Genomic DNA, 13,862 nt, shown 5'->3' with positions numbered 1-13,862 from the left:
AAACACGCATAACATAAAACTTACTGTCTTAACCATTTCTAAGTGTATAGTTCAGTAGTGTTAAGTATAATCACACTGTTGCACATACAGATCTCCAGAACATTTTCATCTTATGAAACTCAAACTCTATAGTCGTTAAACAACTCTCCATTTCCCCCTCCCCTCAGCCCCTTATAATCCCCATTCTACTTCCTGTTTTTATGAATTTAACTACTTTGGCTAACTTACATAAGTGGCATCATTCGGTATCTGTCTTTTTGAACAGGTTTATTTCACTTAGTATAATGGCCTCAAGGTTCATTTGTGTTGTAGCATGTGTCAGGATTTCCTTTCTTTTTAAGGTTGAATAATATTCCATTTTGTATATGTATGTATATATAGATATATAACATTTTGTTTATCCATTTATCTGTTGATGAACATTTGGGGTACTTTCACCTCTTGGCTATTGTATATAATGCTGCAATGGATATAGGAGTGCAAGTATCTCTTCAAAATCCTGCTTTCAATTATTTTGGATAAACATTCAGAAGTAGGATTGCTGGTAGTTCTATTTGAAAATTTTTGAGGAACCACCATACTGTCTTCCATAGCAGTTGAGCCATTTTACAATCTCACCACAAGAGCACAAGGGTTCCAGTTTCTTCATATCATCATCAATACTTGTTATTTGGGTTTTTTTTAATAGTAGTCATCCTAATGGGTGTGAGATAATATTACACTGTAGTTTTGATTTGTACTTCCCTGATGCTTAGTGACGCTGATCATCGTTTCAAGTGTTAGTGATTTCTCTAAAGAATCATCTTTGAGAGAAATGTGTATCATCTTTGGAGAAATGTCTACTCAAGTCCTTTGCCTATTTTTATATTGGGTTTGATTTTTTTGTTATGGCTATTTGAGCTTTTTTTTAAGCTTAAAAAAAAGTGTTAGACATCAGTTCATCTCACCCCTTCTTTTTACAGATGAGTAAACTAAATTTCTTGGTTAAGTCACACAGGAAAGCTGCAACCAGGCTTGCCCTTCTTCTACCAGCTTTTTGTTAACTATAAGGACTCTTTCTCAGCTACATGGGCAAAAACACACACTAAAAGTTCACAATGGTGTTATCTTGTGGGGAAAAAAATAAGAAATAAAAATTAAAATAAATGTTGTAGGAAGATGGAAGCCCCTAAAACTGATCTGAATCCCCAAGATGTGATTTGAAAAGTAACAGGCCAGTTGGACAAAGTGTGCTAGCCTTTGCATTTCAGCCAACAAATATTTACTGAACATCTTTTAAATGCCCAGTTAAATGCTGAGTGCTAAACAGAGAGGCATATGTCATATTCCGTAACCCAAAGGCTCTGCCACTTAACCTACTGGGTGACTTTGAACTCTGGGCTCCATTTCCTTATCTACAAAATAACTGACCCAAAAATCTGAAATCCTTTCTAAATATAAGAAAAATTATATGATAATTTATTAGTATTTGTTACATCTTAAGCAGATTAAGTAACAAAGCAGGTTGCAAAGTCATATATAATTGAAAGCAATACAATACTATCAAATCTTTTTTTAGTATTATTGTTTTCTTCTTAACACATTCTTATCCTTTTTTTTCATACTATTTCACCCATATGGTCTCAATTATCAGGCATTTAAACAACTATTCTTCTTTTTCAATATTTAAAACTGTCTCATTTACCAGCTGATGTCAGCACACTATCAATTTTCATAATAGGCATTCACACAGTTGTCATACCTCAAGCAATAAAAATTAAAAACACATTTTAGTAGAATTATGTGGAAAAAATTATGTGAGAAATTTCTGTGAACCAATTTCAATTTTTGGTCTCCTGAAGTTAAAAAATTATGTTGCTGTTTGCAAAGATCAGCATAGAGTATCTAATTGATTTGTGGGGCTTCCCTGGTGGCTTTGACAGTAAAGCCTCTACCTACAGTGCGGGAGACCCAGGTTCGATCCCTGGGTCGGGAAGATCCTCTGGAGAAGGAAATGGCAACCCACTCCAGTACTCTTGCCTGGAAAATCCGATGGACAGAGAAGCCTGGCAAGCTACAGTCCATGGATAAAGAGTCGGACACGACTGAGCAACTAACTCACACATGCACAATTCATTTGTAAACATCCCTTTCCACAGAGACGTTAGTCTGACTGGGGACATAAAGGGCAATAGAGTTAAATTCAAAACCTGTTAACAAATTTAAAAGTAAGGTTTTTAAAAAATTATATCTATTATGAAAGAGGAAGACAGAAACTATAAAATGTATTTTATCATTATTCCTCCATTTAACAGAAGTATTTTCAAAAATCAGCTGAATTTGTGTTAAATAAAAGAATCTGCCTGCAATGCAGGAGATCTGGGTTTGATCCCCGAGTCAGAAAGATCTTCTAGAGAAGGCAACCCACTCCAGTATTCTTGCCTGGAGAATTCCACAGACAAAGGAGACTGGTGAGCTAGCTATAGTCCATGGATTGCAAAGAGTCAGGCATGACTTGAGTGATTAACACAAACAGAATCTATTTTCTTGAGCAATATTGCCTTCTATGCAAAAGCTGGCTTGTTTACTCGTTAACATTTTCTATAACAGGACGGTACTACAATTGTATTTTATGGATACCTTTGTTTATATGGAGCCGCATATTATTAAAAGAGTGGCAACAGCATTCATCTTACAACAATAACATAAACCAAATTTAATTTAAAGATTTTCAAATTCTAAGAGAGAAATGCTATTATTTCACGTTGTTATTTCTTGAAAACTGAAAACAGTGCAACTTAGTCCTGAGGAGCTTTTCTATTTCAAATTCTGAGCAATATCTAAAGTTTTATTGCAACCGAAGGGGAATAATTACCTAGCATAGGAAAACAGGAATAAGAAAAAAAATGAAGAAGAAATAAAATTCTGTAACTGTGCACCTTTTAACATAATATTAACACAGCTAAATCAGTGCTTTTACACAGGACAGCTAAGATTGTGGAACTCAAAACCGAGATGCCTTAAATCAAACACAGTAGACTAGAGAGAGTGCCAGGGTCTGGTTAATTGCAGAAGTTATATAGTTGTAAGTGACAGTAAGATGGAAGGAGTTGCTGATTATGTGGATGTTAAACAAGAAAGAAACAACAATAAGACAGAAACCTGAGCAGATGTATTGTTTCACTCAGTTTTCTCACATGCTCAAAAAAATAAACTTCTCTAAATAAACACTGAAGACTAAAGCTAAAAGAAACATTTTTGAAGTGTAATTTTAAAAATACTCCCTTAAAATATAAAAGTAGCACAAACACCAGAAAGTTCAGCAGCACTTAAATAACCCACATGGAGAATACCACTGTCTTAATGTCTACCTTTGGCATCCTTCTCACAGAACCCACAAAAGGATTCCCAGAACTGGAAAGAAATCTCAAGCAAAGCTTTTCCAGAGAAGTAACCATGTGTGATAATTCTGAAGCGGAAGTCAGGAAGCCACTGGGAGAGAAACACCTAGATTGTTCTTAACTCAGAGTCAGGGTGGCAAAGACATCACTACAGAAAGACAACCGGTCCCCACCACACTCACCCAAAGCTGGAAACCCTACCTTTTTTATCTTCTTGATGTCTGGATCCTCATCTTCTTGATTGCTTTGGTAAGGTCTCATTCGTTCCTTTGTTTTATTAAGAGCGATAATCTGTAACACAAAATTGGTCCATTTCATGATTTGGGAAGCACTAGGGTAAAGCCATATATCACAGGAAGTTATGCTTACAAGGTAACTTACAAGATCCTCAGGAAACATTTGCTTTTCAGGCACACTATCTTCATTTGATGCTAAGGCAGGGGAAGCCCGAACTTTACCCCAAACTTGCCTTATAATGCTGACAACAAAAGTGGTTATAAGAAGTGACTGTGGAGAGTGTGAACTGGGGTCTGGGTTACAGAAATGTGAGTCCAAAACTATACCCTGACTGCCAGTGATGACCAGACCAAGGCCTTCTCAGCATCTCAGAGGTGTGTCAGGCATCTCATCAATGGCAGCTTCCTATAAAGCCCTCTGATCTCCAAATGCAGTGACACTCAACTCCAAGCTCATGCTTTCTGTAATCAGCCTGCATACACAGTCCAGCAGGGTCACAGATCTCCCCAGGAAAATGGTAACTGCAAGGGGAACTCTAGAGCCCAGGGGCTCGGCCACGCCAGGCAAGAAAACACAAAAAGGCAAAAAGAGCTGAAACCACCTGGGATCTCTTTATAGCCTCAGCTCATTTTTGTGACTCAAAACCAGGTAGCCTCAGAACCACACTTAGCAATGAAATTCCTTGGACAGAGAATCTCTATCACTCCACTGCAGGCTCCTGCAAACTTAAGAACTGATTCAGATTTACCAACAAGCAAACACTTAAAACGCTGAGATCATAATTGCCCACTCCGACCTGTCTTTACATTTTTGTCCCCATTACCAAACACTCTCCTCTGCCATTTTTCTGGCAGGGAAGTGGGAAAATAAAAGGAGTAGGAAATAAATTATGGCTCCTGTCAAGCGACCACACAAGACAGATCTGCTACTGACAGTTTGTAGCTGCAATATATATTCAGACTAAAAAAGAACATAGTGAAGGCAGATAAGCACACACAAATAAATATTGGGGAACACTGCTTGGTGCGAGTTTCTCTCATGGAGTAAATGCCAACCTCTTTCACTTAGCAGACAAGCATCTGCTCTAGCTAACTGTGGCGAGGACAGAACACAATAATTTTGTTTTAAATTACAGTGCCTGATATAGTCTTTTAAAATGCAGGTTTGTTATGTTTTCTGTTGTTGTTTTCACTATCTCAGATTTCAGGGTTGGATCGGGAAGTTAACAACACTAATGATATGGTGAACAGTCTGCAACTTTTCATCCTCAGAGAGGCAATCAGATCCCAATGGGAATGGGAATATCAGCTTAAACCCTGCTCTGTCTGCTGGAGGTGAGGTACACGGGCAGCAGGAGGCGAAAATCCTCTCAGAATTTGCAGAGTAAGTCTCAAAAGAAGATGTGAGGAAATGAAGATGAAAATGTTGAATGACAGAGAAACAAGAAATTACCCAGATTGAGGAGCCTTCGGTTTGTTTCTATCAACAAAGTTACAATCAGCAGCAGGTTTCATTCTGTCCGATTCTTTGCTTTGAAGCTAAGAGGTCACTATTGCTCCACTGGTCAGAGAGAGTAGAAAAACTTCGCTTTCTACATTCCTCTGCAATTCTTCAGGTATTGATCACTTCCCACAAGAGGTGACAGGACAACAGGGAAGGTGCACTCAGGTTTCTGTATACAGACGGAGGCACCTTGGGGAGAAGGGAGGACCCACAGACAACACAACAGCTGCGGTCTCCAAGGCCAGCTGAGTCAATCTCACTCCCTGGGGGTGCAGAGCCTGAGGAGTTCGCAGTCAGGGTGGGGCAGGGAGGGAGGCAGGAATTCCAAGTCCAGGAAAAAAATGCACCCTAGCATATGTCACATACTTTAACCCCAATGAGTTTTTCAAAATGCTATAGAGGAGAAGGTTGGACTCTTTAGACTGAGAAAAAATGCAAAGACTTCCTGACTTCATGTTTGGACCTTCTTTAGTTGTCATTCAGACTTTTACACTGAATCTATGACAGGTTCACAATAATCATTACTATGAATCCATCTGAAAACAGATAAATACTATAGTCAATTCTTGAATATTCAAGCAAATGAAGGACATCAGGAGCACAAATAATGTAAAGCTAGCACATTATCCTGATATTTTATTGTACATATTTACCTAATCCTGCATCACCAACTCGATGGACATGAGTTTGAGTAAGCTCCAAGAGTTGGTGACGGACAGGGAGGCCTGGAATGCTGCGATTCATGGGGTCACAGAGTCAGACATGACTGAGCGACTGAATGGAACTGAACTGAACTTAGAAAATAAATTCATTTCTCATGTACCTATGATGGCAGAGGAACTAAGTTTGGGATCAAAATTTTTCCCCTATAGGCTCTAAGTAACCATGAGGAGATGACAATAAACATGAAACAATGAGAAGGAGTCTATCAACTAGGAAATACCTCTGATTTAAGCCTTTCGATTTCTGTATCTTGATCTTCAAGTTGATGCCGGAGTTGGTTAGCTGCAATTTTTTCTGTCTCTACGATCTGAACTAGATGAATGTACTTCTGCATTAATACTTCCCTCTCAATCAAAATGTCTGCATAACTTAAGAGAAAATTACAGTTAGTCATTGAGATATTATTCTACTACAGTTTCATATAGAACAGCATACTCTGTGTTTATTCAAAAAGAAGCCATAGAGTTTAACTAACTATGTAAACATTAACGTTTGGCTTACATTTGGTATCTTTTAACTATATAGACTTTGAATCATAACCTTTTTACATAACCTTTAGAAGAATTTATTTTACAATGGCAGCAACTCACAACTTTGTCATATAAATGAGAAAGATGCAAAGCAAATCTATTATTTTATTAAGAAAATAGTGGAACTTCTTTAATAAAAACTGTAGTCTTTGAACTGATGGCACATATTTAAAGTATTTCATGGGGTAAGGCACTAGCCAATCAGAACAGACCAACTACCAAGCAGAATGAAAGCAGGAACCATCAGAAGAGGGCCTGGCTGGAGAGAACAACGATGACTGCACCACCAGCCTGGCTCTCTTCAGGATTACGGGACCTCTGAATCCACACTTTCCAAAACCAATAGAGGCAAAAACTTTATTCTAAAAACAAGTGTAGATTCTTGGGCCCTGACATCATCAGCCTAACTTGTTTCCACTACATTGGCCAAGTGTGAAAACCAGGACATTCTCTCTTAGATTTTTTTATTGATCTCTGTGGTATCCAGATTTTTGCTTCCAGAGCTTCTTGTGCTATTTAAGGTGGTAAAATGTTTGTTTGTCCATTCCCGTAATCTTTTCCATATGATGTGATAACAGTAATAAATAATAACTACTTCCTGAGCATGTAGGATGTATCACATATATTCTCTTCCTCTCAGCAACCCCAAGAGACAGACTTTATCACTCCAGTTGTACAGAGAAAGAATCTGATCCTCACAGCTAATAGGTGGCAGGGCTGGGATTCAAATCAAGGTCTATCTGACCCCAAGCTCATGTTCTTAACCACAAGATAAACTGTCTCTCTAATGAGAAACAGCACACTGGATATAAACAAGAATATCATAACATAAGTTTTGAGATATCTGCCCCCTTGATATATCTTCTACCCCCCTACCTCTTCTTTGAGAACCCAGGCTGTGGCAGTCCTGTTTATACCACAAAATCTGCCCTCATGACCACATTGCACTGGTCTAAAAAGAGATAACTGGGCCAGCCTAAACCAAGCTGGATTACTTCTCTTTGGAATCTGGGACTGTGCCTCTGACATATTTGCTTGAACTGAGATGATATAAACTTGGAAACTCGGATCACTGTTATTGATCAGTCACATTTGGCTACACTCATGCCAAAACAAAGATAAAAAAGAATAAGCAGATGTTCTGAAAAACAGAGACAAGACAGAAAAAGTCTGAGACAGAAAGGTAAATACTTCCTGTAATTACCTTTGGGTCTTTAGTTTCTGGTCCCAGGCCCTCATGATATCTGAATATAATTTTACCCTTGGGTTTGGTGAGAGCCTATTGCAGTTTCCATGTAATAAGTTCTCTTTCTCACCCGCACTAGTTTGAAACAGACTTTTTTACTTGGATCTAAAAGAGTCTTAAGACAATTCTAAAAATCACAATTTTAGTTCAGTTATCTCAACAATCTCAGCACTTACATCATGTGTGCCACTAGTGTTAGGGAAAAAAAAGCATAGTGTCAGCAATATTTTAAGTCACTTGTCCTAAGAAATTACCCTAAGAGAAGGAAGAAAGGCTATGTAAGTGTAAACGGGAAAAGGGGGGAAAGGAGAAAAAAAGGCACTGTCCTCAAAGAAATATGCTTTAGGGTACTAAAGGGGGAAGTAATAATCAAGCATGAGAAAATTACTTATTATAATAAAAACTCTACCCTTTCTCACCAGTTTTATTAGAAATATGCCAAATTTATTACAAACATGTTAGATCAGTGTTAGGGAGCAAAAGAGTATTTATTTTCTTCTATAAAAAGAAAAAGTCCAGACCAGTATATAGAGCTGAATTCATGCAGACTCATCATTGATATAGCTTCATTTCCAAGGCCCTGCTGAAATGCTAGGAAAACTGGTTTTTGTTTAAAGAAGGAAACCATAACAGCATTATAAAACAGGAAAACATGTCATCAACAGACCAGAAGTTTTATGAAATTCCATGAAGAGAAAAACCAAGAAGAATCAGAATGGTGGGGAAACCAGAGCAAGGAAACCGCACGTGCAGACCCCCTGGCACAGGCATGGTTCCCACCAAGAGCGGCCAGAGAAGCTCCAAGTCCAGAATCAACAAACACAAAGGACAGGAGACGCCAAGGATCATCAGGGTCTTTCATTAAACAAGAGCCTTCAGCACATCTGGAAGTTAGGTTCCTCCTCTTCCCATTTTACAAGACAAAGAAAAGGTCCAATGGGCAAGAATGACATGCCCTCAAGTCAGCCGAAGATCTGCTCTCTCTAGAAAGCGGGCCACCTTCCCGAAGAAAGCTCCTCATGAGGGGGTTAGACTCAGGGAGCAGAGTTTGACTTTACATCACATCCACTGCACACACAAGACAGAGGCCAAAAGGGAAAGTCACTGATGAGGGACTAGGAGTCAAATACACTGTATGAATTTCCTACTGGGTAACAAATCACCACAAATACAGTGGTTTAAACAGCATATACATATTATCTCATAGATTCTGTGGGTTAGTTTAGCTGGATCCTCAACTCAGAGTCTCCCAAGGTTGTTATCAAGGTGTCAGCCCTGGTGCACTCTGTTCTAGAGGCGTGAATGAGAAAGAACCCACACTCATGTTCACTCAGGCTATTGGAAAAAGGGATTTTCTTGCAGCTACAGAACTCAGGCAGCTTGCTTCTTCGTGGCCAGCAGGAGAGCATCTCTGACCTCAGGGAGGGCAGGGACTTCCACCCTCCTCTCACTTGATTAAGTCAGGCCCAACCAGGAAAAGCTCCTTTTTAATTAACTCAAATCAACTGATTTAGGACCTTACTTACATCTGCAAAATCCCTTTTCCTTTGCCATAGAAGGTAATCTAGAAGCCACTATTCACTCGTGTTTGCTATATACTAGCTGCTGGTAGCTGGAGAAGGCAATGGCACCCCACTCCAGTACTCTTGCCTGGAAAATCCCATGGAAGGAGGAGCCTGGTAAGCTATAGTCCATGGGGTCGCTAAGAGTCGGACACGACTGAGCGACTTCACTTTCACTTTTCACTTTCATGCATTGGAGAAGGAAATGGCAACCCACTCCAGTGTTCTTGCCTGGAGAATCCCAGGGATGGTGGAGCCTGGTGGGCTGCCGTCTCTGGGGTTGCACAGAGTCAGAGGCGACTGAAGTGACTTAGCAGCAGTAGCTGCTGGTAGCAAGTCACAGGTTCCGCCCAAGCACGCTAAAGTGGATGGAACCTGACAAGGGAGAGTCCCAGCCAACCTTGCTGCCGTCTGCCCACATACCTGAAAAGGAAGCTTGCATAAGCACAAAAGGCACAGACAGACCCTTGTTCACAGTCACAGTTTTAAGCCCAGGCCAGCTACCTGTAGTAACCCTCAGGATCCTTGATTTAGAAATAAAGATCACTAGACACTTGAGAAATTTAATCCCTAAGAAAAGTAGTAGGCGGCACGTAAGATGACCCCTAGTGATGGAACAGATCACAGCAGAAGTGACGGGATGGCACTTCCAAGATCAGTGTACAAGGAGACTCTGGATTCCACCCTACTATTGGCCTTCTCTTATCTTGCTGGTTTGTCCTGGCCACTGCCGTGTTGTGAGCGGCTACATGGAGGGGCCCACACAGACAGGCACTGAAAGAGGCCTCAGCCAACAGCTGATGAGAAACTGAGGCTTCAGTCCAACAACTGGTAAGGAAGTGAATCCAGCCAACAGTCACGTGAGTGAGTACCTTCTGAACCTGCAGGTGTGACGGCAGACCTGGCTGACACCAGGATTGCTGCCTTGCATCCTCAGGGCAGAGGCATCCAGCAAAACCATACCTAGATTCCCAAGCCACAGACACGACAATAAGTTGTTTATTGCTTTAAGCACTGGGGAGTAAACTGTCAAGCGGCAAGAGTTAATAAGTAAAGTATCAAATAAACAAACAGAAGAGATACTAGGGCAACAAGGCTAATCAGGCAACAGAGATTTATCTTCAGAGAGATATGGAAGGATAGTAAAGCCATAAAACAAAAAGTGGCTGTCATGGAAAAGAAGTAATCAGATAACAGGAAGAATTCTTAGAAGCAAAAACAATTATTGAAAATTTTCAGGTCAATGAATGTGCTAACCAATAAACCAGACATGGCTAAAATCTAAGCTGGGTGGTGGCAGAGATAAAGAACACTGAACAAAAATACAAAGAGATTAAAAATAGGAAAGAAAATTTGAGCAGCATGGAGTACAGATCCAAGAAGTCTAAAAACTACTTTATGGGAGTTTCAGAAGGAAAAAAACAGAGAGATTGTGATGGAGAGGAAATAAACAAGAAATTCAAGAAGCCTTCCTTGAACTGAACACAGTACAGTTCAAATAGAAAGGCTAATCCAAATGCCAGAGAGAACAAATGAAAAAAATGTCATACTCTGTCAAACCCTGGTAAAATATCAGAGCTCTAAGGATAGAGAAAAATTATGAAACTTTCCAAAGAGAAACCATAGGTTAGCTAAAGAAAGTGAGTATCAAGCAGATACACTCCTCCTCAGTAACCTAGGGCGTTAGATCACAATAGAGAATTGAACACCACCCTTGACAATTGGTACATAACATTTGTATAACCATGATGCAAATGCCCCTCCCTGTTTTTTAATTTTCAGAATCAACAGAGACTTAATTAAATTTATAGAACAGAAGGTAAATGTTTAAAAAAGTTTATAAACAGAGAATAAATAATTGTGGCAGTAATAAAACCTCAGGGTTAGACGAGAGAAACTAACAATAAAAGCATATTAAATGCCTCAATTTATGTATCTCGCACAGCAGAGAGTCAATACATACTGTCCAAAGTTGGTAAATTAACAGAGGCTTAATGATATGATTTTAAGATATAAAGTCAACCACTGTAAGTAACACAAACAGAGGGGACAGAGGAAGGAGAGGTAAGAGATTTGTAAGAGTGTTAAAGTCTTCATCTTTATAACAGGGAGCCAATAATATTGCTTAAAGTTATTGAGTCAAGAAATAGATAAAATGACTTCCTAGAAAATAATATATGAATGAATTATAAATACAGAAAAAAGGTGCTACTTAATCATATAAGTAAAAATTGTTTCTTTCACGAGGGCTTCCCTTGTGGCTCAGCTGGTAAAGAATCTGCCTGCAATGAGGGAGACCTGGGTTCAATCCCTGGATTGGGAAGATCCCTTGGAGAAGGGAAAGGCTACCTGACCTGGAGAATTCCATGGACTATATAGTCCACAGGGTCACAAAAAGTCAGACATGACTGTACAACTTTAACTTTTCAAAAGCTGTTTATGAAATTTATCGAGTTTCAGAAAACAATGCTACTCAGAGCCAGCAAAGATAAGTTAAAATGGCTACTCTACTGAAGTGAACTATGTCACAATATATATCAAGATACATTAAAAAGGTCATACACATCCTTGGTCATAGTAATTACACTTCTAATAACCTAACTCAAGGAAAATAAACAGACATTTGCACAAAGATGTACAAAGAAACAAGATATGCATTAATTATTTTAATAAATATAAGAAAGTGCAAACAATCTAAATGTACATGTATATAATATGGAAGTGATTAAACAAGCAATAGTAGATCTACACAATGGAATGGTACATGCCATTTAAAATCACATTTTAAAAGAACAGTAACATAATGAAGACATATCCAAGAATTATTAATAAGTGAATGACAACAATAAAAAAAACTCGAGGAGATAAAAATAAACATGTTTTGTGCATGCACATAAGTTCAGTTGCAGAGAGAGAAAATTATGTATATCACAGATATAAGGGTTGGGAAGGAGGGGTGACCAAGAGGGAATGATAGGCACTCCAAATATAAAAAGCAGTGTTCTTTCACTGGTACAATTATGGGTAATTTTTAATTAACTTCTTTTGTGCTTTTCTGTATTTTTCCAGCACCTCTATAATTTTAAGTGGAAGCCCCACATACACCAATCCTAATGACAGATATTTACTCTGTGAGACAGGATTATGTAATGTTTATTTTCTTCTTAATATGTCCCTATGGCTCTAAATTCATTCTTTCATTCAATGTTTATTGACTGGTACGTACCCAGAAATTGTTTAAAGCACTTGATACAGGAGTAAACAAAGCAGAAAAAACAACAAAAAAAATGTGTTCTCATGAAGTTTACACTGTAGTACAGAGCGAAAAAAGGTTTTACTGACCCAGATAACCACAATAATGTGGTCACTTACCCAAAGCCGGACATCCTAGAGTGTGAAGTCAGGTGGGCCTTGGGAAGCATCACTATAAACAAAGCTATTGGAGGTGATGGAATTCCAGCTGAGCTATTTCAAATCCTAAACAATGATGCTGTGAAAGTGCTGCACTCAACATGTCGGAAAATTTGGAAAACTCAGCACTGGCCACAGGACTGAAAAGAGTCAGTTTTCATTCCAATCCCAAAGAAGGGCAACGCCAAAGAATGCTCAAACTGCCATGTAATTGTGCCCATACCAGTAAGGTTTGTCTCAAATTTCTGCAAGCTAGGCTTCAGCAGTATGTGAACCTAGAACTTCCACATGGACAAGCTGGATTTAGAAAAGACAGAGGAACCAGAGATCAAATTGCCAACATTCTCTGGATAATCAAAGGAATTCCAGAAAAACATCTACTGCTGCTTCATCAACTATGTTAAAGCCTTTGACGCTATGGATTAGAACAAACTGTGGAAAATTCTTAAAGAGGTGGGAATACCATACCACCTTATCTGTCTCCTGAGAAACCTGTATGCAGGTCAAGAAGCAACAGTTAGAACTGGACATGGAACAATGACTGGTTCAAAATGGAAAGGAGTGCGTCAAAGCTGTATATTTTCACCCTGCTTATTTAACTTGCATGCAGAGTACATCATCCAAAATGCGAGGCTGGATGAATCACAAGCTGGACTCAAGACTGCTGGAAGAAACATCAACAACCTCAGATATGCAGATGATACCACTCTAATGGCAGAAAGCAAAGAGGAACTAAGGAGCCTCTTGATGAGGGTGAAAGAGGAGAGTGAAAAAGCTGGCTTAAAACTCAACATTCAAAAACTTAAGATCATGGCATCCAGTCCATCACTTTATGGCAAATAGAAGGGGAAAAAGTAAAGCAGTAACAGATTTTATTTTCTTTGGCTCCAAAATCATTGTGGATTGTGACTGCAGCCATGAAATTAAAAGATGCTTGATCCTTGGAAGGAAAGTGATGACAAACCTAGACAGCATATTAAAAAGCAGAGATATCACTTTGCTGACAACGGCCCATATAGTCAATACTATGGTCCTTCCAATAGTCATGTATGAATATGAGAGTTGGAGCATAAAGAAGGTTGAGCACCAAAGAATTGATGCCTTCGAACTGTGGTGTTGGAGAAGATTCTTGAGAGTCCCTTGGACTGCAAGGAGATCAAATTAGTCAGTCTTAAAGGAACTCCACCCTGAATAGTCATTGGAAGGACTGATGCTGAAGCTGAAGCTCTAATACTGTGGCCACCTGATGCAAGGAGCCAACTCACTGGAA

At 39.1% G+C, this 13,862-nt stretch overlaps 1 protein-coding gene across 4 annotated transcripts in view; it reads right to left on the bottom strand.

Moving 5' to 3' along the window:
- RASGRF2 (Ras protein specific guanine nucleotide releasing factor 2) overlaps positions 1-13,862 on the bottom strand; it is a 248,364-nt gene that overhangs the window by 150,566 nt on the left and 83,936 nt on the right. For 2 of the 4 annotated variants that reach the window (XM_065919065.1, XM_065919066.1), the window contains exons 3-4: positions 6,064-6,211; positions 3,582-3,671 (exon numbers count right to left, since the gene is read on the bottom strand). In XM_065919065.1, the coding sequence (XP_065775137.1) occupies positions 3,582-3,671; positions 6,064-6,211 (238 nt within the window). The remainder of the gene's footprint in view (positions 1-3,581; positions 3,672-6,063; positions 6,212-13,862) is intronic. The other 2 variants (XM_065919067.1, XM_065919068.1) reach the window with 2 other exon arrangements.

This window comes from Muntiacus reevesi, chromosome 1 (assembly GCF_963930625.1).
Source record: "Muntiacus reevesi chromosome 1, mMunRee1.1, whole genome shotgun sequence".
Lineage (NCBI taxonomy): Eukaryota > Metazoa > Chordata > Mammalia > Artiodactyla > Cervidae > Muntiacus > Muntiacus reevesi.
Note: the sequence above shows the minus strand (reverse complement) of the source record. Positions and strands in the feature narration are given on the sequence as shown.